The following is a 16198-nucleotide window of genomic DNA, read 5'->3' on the forward strand; positions in this document are numbered from 1 at the left end:
TTTACATAATTTGTTATAATAATTTTTAAAATTTGTTTGGATTTAAGGGTGTGGTGTTAAACATATCCACTCCCTTTTTGTGGGGTATCTCGAAAATCTTATCTTGATTATTTATGTGGATGATGAAATTTGTGACCTTAGTTGATTGCACCTCCTCCTTCAAATAATTGAATTTACTCGTCAATTATCCCCGACGAAACAAGACACAATGATTATTGCTTGGGTTTGTTAGTCACACACTCACACCACTTTTCTTTTTTTTAATATGAAATCAATTAGTCACTCCACTTTTATTAGGCACTCAATGCAACATATCATATAAAATGTGTGTCGGCAGCACTACTCCATTATTTTTGATCCCACAAGACCAAAAAGCTATGAACAGAAATCACATTGCTGTTTGCACTACCAAGCTTTCCAGCTAAGAATTTTAGAAAATAGACACAATGACTATTGCTTGGGTTTGTTAGTCACACACTCACACCACTTTTTCTTTTTCTTTTTTAATATGGAAAATCAATTAGTCACTCCACTTTTATTAGGCACTCACCACACATATCATATAAATAATGTGTGCGGCAGCACTACTTCATTAGTTTTGATCCACAAGACCACAGGAAATCAACATTGCTGTTTGCACTACCAAACTTTCCAACTAAGAATTTTGGATTGAAATAGACCGAAAGAAATGAAATACTATGCTAATATGATTCAATAGAAGCGTACTCGCTTAAACTTTTAGATTTAGAAATGTTTTTTTTTTTTTTTTTTTTTTTTTTTTTTTTGTGTTAGAACTCATTTAACCTGAAGATGATACTAATATTTTAATTCCTTATATACTTCTCCATGAATTGATAAATACATTGGTCAATTTTTTTCTTACAAAACAGAGTGAGCAATAGAAACTTCATAAAATTAATTAGCTTGCCAATAAACAATTTTAAAGAAAGTGTTTAGAAACATTAAAATAATACTAGTCTCGAGCATGTGCTAATGTGCGTGCTCAGAGATTCTTCTATTTTTTTGGGTAAAGTTAATAATTTGCATAAATTATAATTTGGGATTATATATTTTCCAATCACAAAAAAATTTAAGGGTGTGATGAGTGTTAAGAATTTGGGGTGAAATAATTTTATGTGATGTGAGTAGTTGCTGAGAGGCTAGTGTTTTTTAAATTTTATGTGATGTGAGTAGTTTTAAAAAAATATATTTTAGGGAAGTTTATTTATTTTTATTGGAACCGTTGGTAGTTTTTACTTTTATTTTTATTTTTATAGGAGGGTGCTGTTCTTCTTATTTTTGGTTAGAATCATGGGTAGGGAAGTGTGAGAGTAGTGAGAAATTTTAGTTGATTTACCATCTTAATCTTATTTCTCTTTTAATGAATAAGAATAGATTAATTAAATTAAGGTATTTTTGACACTAAAAAAGTAATAACTAATTTCTGAATCCTCTTAATATATACATATAACAATAATATGATTTTGTTGATAACCGCTCCAAACGGATTGCTTCTACATCTTTTGACGATTCAAAAAAAAAATTTAATGAAAATTTAATAATTTAAATTGTAAAATAACTTCTGCACTGTTTTCATATTTTATAGAACATAACTTGAATTTTACAGTTTGAAAACTAGAAATGGATTGAGCAAAACAACAAACAAATTAGAAATGTAAATCCCAACTATAAAAATGACGAATGGCAAACTACAAAGGAAAATTGACATATATATCCAACTGAAGAAGTATAGGAAACTATGACTTCTTTGAATGTTATTGTGGGGGCCAAGGAATTGAGCAACTCTGGCCCAGTTTGTACAAGCCCAAGGCCCACGCCGAGGAGGAGGAAATGTCCGAGGACGAAGTGAGAAAGTCCAAATTGCCCAAGAATATCGCCGAGGACAATCCTATCCTCGGCAACCAAGACCATAGGAGGAAGAAGCAACCGCCACCAAGGTAGCCTCCCAGAGCATCCCAAGAGAAGGAAAAAGTACAATGTATCAGCCATGGAAGCATGGGGAGGAGTAATTCCAGGATGAACTGTCACCTTCACATTAAATGCCCACAACAACGTTCTGGCCGTATTAATGAGGAAATGATCTCTGAACAGTGTAGCCTTGGTTGCTGCAACCCATAGAAAGAGTGGAAAGGCGGCTGATGGGACAGGTACTCAAGTAGTGACCTGCTTGATTAAAAATGTAGGGCTAAAATCAACTGAAAGGGGGTATATAATATAAGAAATCCTTCTGGAAAGGGGATGGACAAAAAAGGTAAAAATACAATTTGTAGAAACCTCTGAACCCTTGTAGTAAAGCACAAAAGAAATAGTACGAATTATATGTTCCTCAGGAGAGTGTCGAGGAGCAGAATCTCATACTTTGGCCTATGTTGTTGTCATTTCACTCACTCACTACCATGTTTAGTTGTTGTAATCCTCACTAGAGCCTAGTTCTTAAACTCGTTCTCTACAAATTAATTGTATTAGGTTAGTTAGGTTTGAGTCCACTCGTCCAACAATAGAAGTGTTCAAATCTAGTCCCTACAGTTATTTTCAAAAACTTAATTATCCATCTGTCGATGTATAGAATACAGTAATTTGTTACAATTGTTACCCAAAAATAGGAGAAGAAAGGTAGACTGGTCAAATTAATTTCTACTTCCCTATCACTGCTACTTTATATTTTAATTTGGGCCAAAAACCTCAAATATTGAAGATTCAGAATCTGACTTCTCTACCCATTTGGATTCAATAATTAAGATAGGAAAGCGCGGCCATCTTTTACTTATGTAACCTTTCCAGCTAAGAATTTTTGTCTTCACTCTTCAAAATCTGACTTCTCTATCCATTTGGTTTCAATAACTAAGATAGAAAGCGTGGCCATCTTTTCAACTTGGTTTGAAAAGTAACGAAATTTTACTTATGTATCCTTCCAGCTATAAGAATTTTTGTCTTCACTCTTCAGAATCTGACTTCTTTACCCATTTGGATTCAATAATTAAGATAGGAAAGCGTGGCCATCTTTTCAACTTGGTTTGAAAAGTAACGTAATTTTACTTATGTAACCTTTCCAGCTAAGAATTTTTTTCTGCACTCTTCAAAGAGACTTTAGAAGATAAGGAAGAAGCGAATGAGTGGATGAGAAAAAGAAAAAAAAAAAAGAAAAAAGAAAAGAAAAAAAGGAGATATGTGGAAGACATGCATTCAGGTAAAAAAAAAAAAAAAATGTAGATGACATGCACTGAAGTAAATAAAATTTTAAAGATAAAATTTTAAATTACAAAAATTTAAAAGGAAAAAAAATATAATACTACAAATTATTTTACAATTTTTTTTCTCACAAATGAGTGGTAAAGAAAATTTTTTGAGTTTATGTATAAGTGGTAGGCAATTACCAACAATATTCCTCTAAATAATTATGATAAAAAAGCTGTGAAATAGTTTGTAGTGCTAGAGTCACACATTTAAAACATAAGTGTTAATGAAATTTTATTTTAAAAAGATTCATTTTACCAAAATTATTGGATTTTAACTTTTAAGATAATAATTTTGTATTATAAAAAATGATAAATCCACATACTTTTTAACAATTTTTTTAATTAAGAGAATAATTTATTATTATTGTGAAATCATTAATAATAATAAAACCACAAGTATGAATTTAAAAAAAATAAAAATGAAAGAACACAAATATATCAAACTGCAATATTGATAAGTACTTATCAAACACTCAATTTTTTCAAAAATCACTTTTTGACAATTTTTATCAAGCTCTATGATCTATCCCCCCCCCCCCTAAAAGCACATTTTAAAAAGCTAGCCTAAACTCACCCTATAAAATTTGTAAAGACAAGGTGCATTTCTTTTTTTAACTATTGTTTATACAATATGTTATAGTTATTTTTTATTTTTATTTTTTATTTTGGATTTAAGGGAACGGTGTCTCAATATTCACACTCCCTTCTTGCGAGACATCCCAAAAATCTCACTGATTCTTAATGTGGATGATAAAATTAGAGATTTTAGTTTATTACATGTCCTTCAAATTAATTTAATTTACTTGTCAACTATCAAATCAATTAATCAAGCCACTTTTACTACCACAACATCTATACTACATTTGTAATACCAAGATTCTTGGCATACTTAGGCATATAAAAAATAGCAAGAGTGTCAATATCAACATTTGAGACCCTTGATGTCCCTCTAACATATTCAACATGTGTATCACTATGCGTAATGAACACCCCTCCATGATGTTTACACATATCAAATAGTTGATCCATATTCAATGCCCTGCACACACGTATAAATGCATTACTAAAATATAAACTTTAATTAATATATTACTAAAATATAATACACACATAAATGCAGCAAAACATACATGTAGACATGAGGCACAAAGCACGACACATGAACTGCTCACTTGGACCACAACCATTGAACTTGGTCAATTTACTAATTTAAAGTACACATTATTTTACACCAGACAATACATACAGCTAATCATTATCCAATAGGATGACCCACCAAAAATAAAGATCAATAAAGTAACCAGAACAAGACAAAATACAACCAACTATATTATAATCCATTGACAAAAAAATAATAAAAAACTAATCCCAATCAACAATATTCAAAGTGATACAGAAACCAAAAAAAAAAAAAAAAAATCAAAGAAAAACAAACAAAATTTTCAGGTTTATATAAGAGATTGGTTTAGGTTTTGAGAATCTGATCTAAACCCAAATATAAAAATTAATAATATTTAAAAATCTTAAGTTTCTCCCCCACCCCCCCCGCCCCCCTATTTCTTTGTCTCCTTATAAAATACCTAAGTGTTTAATAAAACTTTATACAAATTGAATGATTAATACTACTTAACTCATGTTATAATTAAATATAGTGATCTTATGGTTTTATCTATGCTTGAATGTGGTTAGATTTTATTTTAAAATTTAACATTAACTTCAGATAGATCTTGTGTAAGCACAATTGAATAAACTGACAAGTTTAAAGATGAGTTAGGATTTCTCAGATACAAGCGATGAGAGAGATGGGAATAACAAGATTCTTCAAATCTACACGGGTTTGAGAAGGTTTTAGGTTTGAAAAAAGCACACAAAATTCATACACACAAGGAGAGAGAGAAATTAGGTTTGAAAAGCACACAAGGAGAGAGAGAGAGAGGTGGTGGGGTGACAGATAGAGAGTGAGCACGCAGAGCTTCAAGCATGAAACCCAGCATGCAAGAAATACCATGTGTGCTCACTCTCTTCTGTCACCTCCCTTACCCTTTAATCCTTGATGACCAAAAAATAGTATTCCTGCTAAGCTAGCCTGTAACTGCACACGCCAAAGTAAAACAGTCTTTTGCTGTATCTTTGCCAAACCCAATTTAGACCAGTTTCATTTACTTGAAACAAAGCTAGGATTTGTTGTGTGAAGAAGAAGTGAAGTTCTTGGGCTTTATATAGCATCGGAAAGTTAGAAAGAGAATGGTTGCATCACGTATATATGGAATATGGAATAATTATGTGTGGGTTTATCATCCTGCTCACTGCCTAATATTTTAATACCATTTTTACAGATGAGAGAGAAAAGAAAAAAGTAGTCTAGAAACTTTATCTTCTTGTTCACTCCCCATATGCATATAATCTAACCAGACTCATTTATTCAATTACAGTTACCAATGCATCTTGTAATTCTAAATTTGTAACCCACCAATCCTTCCTCTTCCTCCTTTATCACCTCACTTCTTCATCCCAATCCCAATCCCAATCCCAATCCCATGCCTTGCCATGCTCTCCTTATATCAGTTATATCTATGAAAGGGTTTTTTCAGGGGAAAAAAAAAACTGTCGAAGTTTACATTTTTAAGAAATGTAAAATGTAGATTTGTCAATTGAATTCAATTAGATGATTATATTTACCAATAAAAAAATTTTAAAATAAAATAAAAATTATATTTTCTATAACAATCAAACCCAAACTTGTGAATAATAGGTGAATGCAATCATCTAATAATTGAAAAAGATTTTTGTCAAGAGCTTTCACCTTTTAATGTTTCTAGGGTCCAAATCTCCCAAACCCCCCCCCCCTCTTTTCCCATCTATCAAATTATAATTAAGAGAAACCTTTTAATGTTTCTAGGGTCCAAATCTCCCAAACCCCCCCCCCCTCTTTTCCCATCTATCAAATTATAATTAAGAGAGAGAAAGAGAGAGAGAGATTTGTGCTTGTAGGTACCTCCATCATTTTATGTAAACAAGTTGGATGAAATATTAAGAGTATTCACATTAATTTATACAAAAATTACATTTTATTATCTATTTTATATTCTATTTCATTCAAATTTCAAAATTTCTTGATTTTTTTTAATGGTTTCACTCTCTTCACACATAAAAATTATCATTCACTCCCAAAAAACACAAAGAAAGAATAAAAAAAAAATCATTTTGCATAAGCTACTATGACATACATTTGCACAATACTAGTGTAGCAAAATCCCATTTTGCTCAATGAATAGATATATTAATATAGGTGTCTTTTTTTGGCCTTATACCATATATTTTTATCATGCTGATGTAAATGCTATCATATGTTTGGACATTTCACGTGGCACTTCAATAAATGATCATATTGATAATTAGATTCAAGAATATAATAATCATAAAGATAAGGATGTGGCCTTTCAGGATAAACATCTAATCAATCACAATGATTTTCATGTATTAATGGTAACTGTATTAGCTAGCTAGGCTTTGTCACTTTGACTGGTGCAAAATTGTTTGTAACTGTTCATTGACTTAAAAAAAATTAAACATCTTTTTCACATTTATTCAGCATTATGTTCTCCAAAAGATTTAAAATGAAGTATTCAATGTGCTTTATTAAAAAAAATATATATATAGATTTGTGGGTGCTCGAATTTATATCAAGTTCAAGAGGATAGGTCCATTGCATGCGAAGACAAACAAAATGGAATGTATCTTTTTTCAAGGAATGTACAAGGTGCCTTGGTTTATACTTTATGTTAATTAACTGAAAATCAATTTGAAGCTTACAACATGGAACTATAATGGCAGGTCCCCCCCTCCCTTGGAGAAAGATGAGGGGAAAGAAAAAAGAAAAGTTCAGAAACGAATTAACAAATGAGAGCTTGACAGTGGCTCATAAACACAAAGGCCAGGCAAAGATCTAATGCGGCGCTAAAGCAACCTAAAGTATATATGCTTTTTAATTAATTAAACCATAATGATACAAAGAATCATTGATAATATTTGGACCAATCAATGCAAATGGACGTCATGACTTTTTTACAATCTTTTTTTTTTAGCAGTGTAATTAAGATTAGATTTGATACTTGCGTAACAGTAGTTATGCAAAAACTAACTATAATATTATTGGTCAGTTAAACATCTTTTTTATATACCATATATATGTTATGCATGTACCTTATATAACGTCATGATTCGACAATATACAGCAAAGCTTATCCTTAAAGCCAATCAAAGCCATTGATTCTTAGGTGTGTCATATCCAAGTGAGTGACAATGATGAAGAGAGAAATTGCAATATGATCGATAAGTTGATATTATTGATGAGTTATTGTTGAATTGGTTGAAATGAATGATGAGACTTGGTGGGTACAAAGGAAAAGAAAAAAGAAAAAAGGTTTCCCATTAGGGAAAGTGGGAATTTGTATATGATGATCTGGACTTTCCCTTTAGAGGAGTGGGGAATGAGGGAAGTGCTTACATAACATATATGTTGATTCCAAAATGGAGTTTCGAAGCAAATAATAGACGTTCAAAAGGGAGAGTGCCAACTTGCATCAGCACCAATAATGATAAGCATCTGCGGCTGCTATGGGAATGGGACTGGGACAGTGTACCTTTTTGGTAGCCCTAATGGCAGGTAAAGAAGACCTCTATCACTGGAGTAGTATCATATCATGTTCTCATGCATCCCTATCCATCTTCATCTACTTTCGGCATCCAAATTGGGTTTGATGACATGTATTGAGCTTCCATAGGGTTTTTCCAAGTGGCATTCCAGGGTTAGCTGCTTGTTGGTTGAATTCCAACCATGAATTTGGTATATGAAGACCACATGTTGCATGCCCAAAGATTTGTTTTTTCTTTTTCTTTTTTCAAAAATAAGATATTCTAAGAATTTCCATCATCTAAGTGCTCATGGAGAGGATCACATGCGAATAGATCGGTTTGATTTTTGACTTTTGTTAACAAGTGTTCTTAAAGCACAAATTAATTAAAGGTTCTTTTAAATGATATTCTTGTACATTTTTTAAGAATTAAGTTTTCCTTCATGCCAATTTAGTGGAATATCTTTCAACCCCATTACGTAGCAATTAATAAAACCATCCAACATTGGTTTACACGCAGTGGCGGAGCCAAAATTTTGGTTCAGAGGGGGCAAAATTAAAATGCAACATTTAAAGTGAAATTAATCTAAAAAATATTAATCGATAATAATAACAAAATAAATAAACAATTATAAGAAAAATAAATATATTTCATATCATTAAAATAAATAAACAAAAATAACCAATTCATAGTTACTACAAAATCTACAACAAAAAGTTTACAAACTAATGTGGTAAAAATGTGATTAATATTATTTAAACAATATAATGAATATATGTTTGTGATTATTTTTTGTAATTGGTGACATGCCAATTTGTAAGATATAAATAGTAAAATTTATAATATCTCTAGCATCACTTAACAATAAAATACTGCAAAATGTATCATTAATAGTGAAAATAATGATAAAAATTAAAAAAGAAAAAAAATTGTGAAAGAAGTGTGGGACAAGACAAAAGTTTACCAGAACAGTAAATTATGTGAAAAGGGGATATGATTTGATGTTTGAGAAATTTTTTTTTTACTTTCCTTTCCTTGTGCCAGAATCACTTTCAAGTTTCAACAAATTGAGAATCATTTTTCCTTTCTTATTCCTTTGTCAGAGTCCCTTAAGATTTCAATTACATATACAATGAAATTTTAGGTGGAGTCAGGGGGGGCAGGTGCCCCCTCTCGCCCCCCTCTGGCTCCGCCACTGTTTACACGTACACGTTCATTATGATTAAATATGCTTTTGTTATGTCTGCGCACAATTTGATCGACTTTATTATTTTTAAATGTATAAAAACATTATTTAATGGAGTATTAATGCACCTTAACTTATGTCCTTGGAGCACTCATCGACAAAAGCCTTGAGTCTTTACTATTTATTACTCCAACAAAACCTTAATATTATTTTTTTTTATATAAATCAACACCTTAATTATTAAGTATTAAACAACCACGCATAATCAATTTATGTGTCCAAACTGATTTATTACTAACAAATATTTTTTTTATTTGAAAAATGTGTATTATAGTTCATTAGTGAGTTATTACTTCAAAAGACCTTGATTTTAATATGATTTTTGGTATTTGGTAGTCAATGTTCATGTAAGGACCAGATTTGAATTTCTAGCCCAAAGATATAAATGGACTTAGATCCAAAAAGCCCAAAACAATGAATTTGTAGAGAAATGAGTTAGAAAACTGGGTTTTAGTTAATTAAACAACAAATTAAGTAGGTTGATGGTGAAAGAATGAAGATGGACAATTGTAGAATGAGTAATAAATATCCTCGGCAATATCCAAGGAGACTGATTCTTATATAATGATCTTAGATGGGGTTAGAAGTTTGGTTCTAGATTGCTACAGTGCTTTACCCTTACTTTTCCGATCTCCTTTTCTCGCTACCTCCCTCTCCTTTTATACTCCTTTTCATTTTTATCCCTATCTTCCACGTGCATACCAGACGATTGATCTTGATACTTGTTCTATTAACACCTCCTATAAGTCTTCATGTAGTAATTGTAAGGCTAAAATTCACTATTCAAGTATCAGCTCCACATTAATGCGACTAGAGAGTTAGCTGCAATGCATTTAATGCGGAGGCAGTAGCTTTCTCCTTAGATATTTTAGGATCCTTCCATGTCTTGAGCTTCTATAGTGCTTATCCGTATCAACTAAGTATTTCTGTAACATTTCTTCGAATAGCAGACCATCTCTACGAACCTCGGCCTCGGTCAGCCGAGGTGACTCTTATTCTCGGCACAACCCCTTAGGTCGTTATGATCTAAATTGACTTTTCTATTTGTTAATATGGTTCCTTTTAACAGTGTTTACCCCCCTCTCGGACGCTTTTAGTCATCAGCTTGGGCCTTAGATCTATTATACAGAATGTATAATGGACCTCCAAGCCTAATACCCCTACAGTTCATATTATATATTGAGGGTGACTTTTTTATTATTAAGTAATTATTGATTTATTACTCCAAAAGACTTTGATTTTTATATGACTTGGTGTTTGGTAGACAATGTTCATATTATATAATTAGGGTGAATTTTTTATTAAGTAATTATTGAGTTATTACTCCAAATATATACTTTGATTTTTATATGACTTGGGGTTTGTTAGTCAATGTTCATATTATATATTTAGGGTGAATTTTTTATTAAGTAAGTTTCTCCATGGGAAAATTAAAGTCAATATTGTTAGTAGAGAAAAACAAAGAAAGTTTGTCAATAATCTATAAGGTGAAAGGCACATCCCATGACAAAAGAATGCATGAGACAATACATGTGACTCTTAAAATTAATAAATCCCTAGCAGCAGAAAGATCAGAGGCTTTGGAGTTCAAATTTGTAATTTGTGAATGAGACGCTTTGAACGTGGTCTAACCATTTGAGAATTCAACTTCCACCCATTGGGCCATTGGAAATATTATTGGTAGGAGTAAATTAATAATAAGCTCCTTTTCAAATTGAATTTTTAATCATATTTTTAAAGAAGCAAATTTTATTTCCCCTAATATTACCAAATGGGCTCTTTTGTGTAATTGTTATGCAAAGACTTTGTCTCCACGATCCTTCATTTTTTTTAAGGTAAATTGCAAATTACACCCATAAATTTTGGAGATATTTGAATTTTACACCCTGAAATTTTAGAATTTAGATTTTATCCCTTAAAATTTGAGGGTGTTTCGATTTTACATCATGACGTTTCAGAATTTGGATTTTGCCTCCTAAATTTTAGTGGTGTTTGGATTTTACTCCTCAAAGTCTTTTAGAAAATACAAGATATTTCAAATGCATGCATCCTCCCATCCTCATGTGAGTGGGAGAATGCATGCATCTAAAACACCTAATATCATCTCCAAAGTTTGGAATTGTTTAGATTTTACACCATGAAATTTCAACTTAAACACCCCTGAACTTTAGAGGGTAAAATCCAAATTTTGAAATATTATGGTGTAAAATCTAAACACTCCAAATTTTAGAAGTTAAAATCTAAATCCTAAAATTTCAGGATATAAAATCCAAATACTACTAAACTTCAGGTGTATAATTTGCAATTTACTTTTTGTTTTTTCCTTAGAAATCTAGAGCTAGATGAGATTAGTTCATGCATATTGTAGTCTATTTTTTTTGCGGTTCGTTAATTTGCTGGGGAGTAAATTTCAAAAACAAAATAAATAAATACACTTACATGGTTACACTATCTTGTTTGAATTTTTTTTTTTTTTCCTGCCTCTCAAAGACCTTGGATACTAACTCTTTTTTTTTTTTTTTTTGGATAATCGAAAAAATGGGGGGCGACTTCAGATGCTACTTGCAATCGACATAATGCTCGCCTTTCACAAACTTCACTTCATGCTTCAGGACTTTCACTTCATAGAAAGAAAAGGCAAAAGCAAAATAAAGAATCTTTCCAGCTAAGAATTTTTGTTTTCACTCTTCAGAGTGACTTTAGACTTTAAGAGATGAGAAAACCATCATCCATCTGATTCGATCCAGACTTTCCCTTCCCAACAATCTCTCTCCCCCTTAAAAAAAAAATCTGTAATTGTCGTACACTACCCACAAGGAAGGGAAAAATTAGCAGACATGGCAGATAGTGTTGTGAGTTTCCTGTTGGAGAACCTGACTCAGTTGCTTTCCCAAGAATCAAAACTGCTAGGTGGGGTAAAGGATCAAGTTAGGCTACTTCACAACGAGCTGAGAATGATCAACGTCTTCCTTCAAAATACTGAAGGGAAACGACATGAGAATGACTTGGTAAAGGAGGTAGTAAGCCAAATCAGGGACGTAGCCTATGAGGCTGAGGATGTTGTTGATATATTCATCATGACTGTGACACAGCACAGGATAAGAAACAAGCTGATGAAGGTAATCCATTCCTTTGACCGAGCAAGCACGCTTCACGAAGTTGCAAAAAAGATAGAGACCATCAAGATTGCCATCAAGGAAATTTACGACAATAGAAGCAAGTACGGCGTGGAAAGAGCTGAATCATCTGGAGGAGATGTAGAAGCAGAGGAGATACTGCACAGGCGTAGGAGATATGTAGAGCAGGATCACGTTGTGGGCTTCAGTCATGACACGCAGGTATTGGTGAAGCAGCTTATTGAAGGGAGTTTGCAATGTAATGTTGTTTCAATCATTGGCATGGGTGGCTTAGGTAAGACCACTCTTGCTAGGAAGATCTACAACAACAATGATGTCAAGAATTATTTTGATTTCCGTGGGTGGGTTTATGTTTCTCAAGAATATAAAATCAGGGAGTTGTTGCTAGAAATTTTGAAGGGTGTGACACCAATGCCAGACGTGAAAAAATTTATCTTGAAAGCAGAACTAAAAGCGGAATTACTCCACGGTTTGGAAGCTAAGTATAACTCAAACAAAGATAAATTGAAAGGGACAATAATCGAAGACTTGAAAGGTATCAAGGAAATGAATGATGCTGAATTAAAAAATGCATTGAATGAGTTCGTGGAAGGATTAGAAGACCATAAATTGAAAAGTTCGTTGTCAAGTCTTGTGCGAGGTATTTATAAAAAGAATGGTGTAGAATTACAAGATATGAATGACGATGAATTGAAAAGTGTGTTGTTTGAATGCTTGAAAAACAAGAGGTATCTACTTGTCATGGATGACATCTGGAAAACTGAACTATGGAATGAGGTAAGTACTGCATTTCCTAATAACTCAAATGGAAGTAGAATATTGATCACTAGTCGAATAAAAGAAGTAGCAGTACATGCAAGTAGTCTTAATAATAGTATTCCTATCTCCCCTTATGAACTACCATTTCTTAAAGAAGATAAAAGTTGGGAACTCTTCACTAAGAAGGTGTTCCGAGGAGCTACATGTCCTCCAGAACTTGAAACTCTAGGGAAACAAATTGTGAAAAGTTGTCGTGGATTACCGCTTGCTATTGTGGTATTGGGGGGTCTTCTGGCGAATAAGGAGAAAACACATCGAACGTGGTCAAAATTGACTGGACATGTCAATTGGTATCTGACTCAAGATAAAACAACTTGCATAGACATATTGGCTCTAAGTTACAAGCACTTACCTCAACGCTTGAAACCATGCTTTCTATATTTTGGTATCTACCCAGAAGACTTTGAGATATCTGTGAGCCAACTAATCCGACTTTGGATAAGCGAGGGATTCATACGACATACTGGCAACAGAAATATGGAGGACGTTGCTGAAGACTACTTGGAGGAACTCATTGACAGGAGCTTGATTCAAGTGGCAACTAAAAGGCTAGATGGAGGAGTCAAAACATGTCGTATCCATGATCTTCTACGAGACCTTTGTATATCGGAGAGCTCTGAAGAGAAATTTCTTGAGGTTTGTTCAAATGTTTACCCTTTACCCATAAAAAAATCCCGTAGAATTTCCATCCATTATGCCAACCATCCATACATTTCCTCCAATCCTTGTGATCCTTCAAATTATCGTTCTTTTATAGGCTTCGGGGCTCCTCCTGATAAAATTTTCTTGGAATGGCTTTGCAAAAGTAACAAGTTGGTTCGGGTGATAGAGCTCAGGAATATGGGAATTTGTTGCTTAATGCCTAACCAGATTGAAAACCTAATCCATTTAAGGTACTTGAGCATTGGAGCTGATGCGTTTTGTGTCATTCCAGATTCCATATGCAACCTTTGGAATCTAGAGACTTTGGACATGAGAAATTCTATAATAGAATGCTTGCCCGAGGGGATATGGAGGTTACATAGATTAAGACATTTGTACCTGGGTGGGCTAACATCTCTACCTAGAACTAACAATAAAGTGGCTTTACCCAGTCTTCAAGTTCTTTCTGGTCTAGCTATAAATCAAGGCAATGAGAATATTCTTGCCAAGGCCAGATTTCCTTATGTAAGAAAGTTGGGATTGTTTTCTTTAAATAGGGTGGAGTCCGGGCTTTTCTCAAGCCTCCATCCCTTACGCCATCTACAAACTTTGAAGATTCATAACCATTTTAAGCTTTCAAGTCCAATTTCATTTCAGTTGAGTCTCACAAAGATAACCTTAGTACATGCAGACTTATCTCCAGCCATCATGAGAGTGTTGGGTAGCCTTACTAATCTTCGAATTCTCAAAGTAGTCAGACCTATCCATCAGATCACTCTCAGTTGCGACGAAAATAGTTTTTGTCAACTTTTAGTATTTAAAATGGCTAATGTGCATGTTCTAAAATGGAATATGGGGAAAGGTGCAATGCCAAGCCTTCAACGTTTGGTCATTGAGCGTTGCCAGTTTGCTTATATGCCCCCCGACGAACTACGGTGCTTGACTGCCTTGCGAGATGTTGAAGTTTTATATCCCTCTCAAAAATTGGCAAAGATGCTTCAACAGTTGCAGATGAGGAATGGATGTAACGTCCAAGTCTATCCACTTGTGGAAACCAATTGAGAACAGAAAAGTTGATCGGCTTCATCTGTTGTGCTATGCTTTGGTGGGAGGCTAAAGCCAGAGGGGTCAATGGTCCAATTCATCCATTCCTTCGCCTTTTGATGGTATGATGTGATATGATGTGTAATTGCTACTTAATAAGTCCATGCTTGAGTTTAATTATGTTATATTAATTTGTTAAGTTCTGTTTTGTTTTGTTTTGTTTTTTTTTTCCTTGCAATTAAGACTTCCACTAAACTCTCAATTTTTTTTTCACAACTGTGGGTGGGAGGAGGTGGGTATGGGGGGTATTTGAATCCAGATTCTCTCTATGAGTGAGTATTACTATGCTACAATACTCTTGGCGGAACTTCCATTTACTTATGTACGCTCAACAATCTCCTCTCGTACAAATTTCTAAATTGGTATTCTAAATTTAAGTTTACTGACATGACAGCCTTTGGTATTGAAATAATGAACATTGAACATAATATCTAGCTGTTAGTTTTGTCTTCAAAATGATCCTTTAAAGATATCATGTACTGAAATGCAAGGCATTCGGCAAATTTGTCATCTATTTTGACAGTGAATTCTGCTTGTGATTGTACTCAAAACTAATTATTATTGGTACATCATCGGGATATCGCAAGAGTTTAGAATAAAATTTTAGTTTACTGGTGGAATCAGTCAAGTTACTCTGCCATAATGCTATTTTTATGGATAGCTATTATTGCACTATTTTCTTAGTCCTTTTTGTTCTTTATCTTTTCAATTAACAATCTTTTTTCTTTTGTTGCTCTGTATTTCAATGTCTATCATTTTAGAATATGTGAACCAAACATGAAAATGTGCAGTTGTAATTTGTAACTCACAAGGCCTCATTCTATCAGCTCCTGGTTCAATAATTTGTGTACCAAGCAGTTAATTACATTGTATGATTCCAAGAAGATTATCAATTTGGATTGATAACTGAGCTACATCATTTTTGTATTCGGAGAAGAAAAATAAGAACGGAATTAGAACTTTCATAAATAAGTAGTGCAAAAAGCTATTTCAGTTCATAGTTCTAGCCATGATAGTTACAGTGGCAGTCCTTGAGAAACATCTTAACACACAGAGGAGAAAACTCAAATTTATAGTACAGTAGAGTTGTTGAAAATAGGTCAATTGTTATGTCCTGAGCTGACTTTTAGTTCTTGGGTCAATATAATTTGCCGCACTGACCATATGATGGAAACTGATGATGCACAAAATTGTTAGTGAGTTGATTGTCCACACGTGCAATGGTTGAAGGTACCTGAAGAACAAGAAAGGTGAAAAACCTACGGAGAGCACTGAGGGGATGCCAGCCAATAACCCACCGAAGTTTAAATCAATGATAGAAAAATCGCTCCTATAACCCTATAGGTATGAGAGCTAGA

The 16198-nt window shown here is 33.2% G+C and overlaps 1 protein-coding gene across 1 annotated transcript; it reads left to right on the forward strand.

Moving 5' to 3' along the window:
- Positions 1-11676: 11676 nt before the first annotated feature.
- On the forward strand, positions 11677-15042 carry LOC111990254 (putative inactive disease susceptibility protein LOV1). The gene has a single exon (XM_024022047.2). It carries the CDS (start codon positions 11976-11978, stop codon positions 14796-14798), a length of 2823 nt encoding a protein of 940 aa, XP_023877815.1. The 5' UTR covers positions 11677-11975; the 3' UTR covers positions 14799-15042.
- The last annotated feature ends 1156 nt before the right edge of the window (positions 15043-16198 follow it).

The sequence above is a fragment of the Quercus suber genome, unplaced genomic scaffold (genome assembly GCF_002906115.3).
Source record: "Quercus suber isolate HL8 unplaced genomic scaffold, Cork oak 2.0 scaffold_16, whole genome shotgun sequence".
Taxonomy (NCBI): Eukaryota; Viridiplantae; Streptophyta; class Magnoliopsida; order Fagales; family Fagaceae; genus Quercus; species Quercus suber.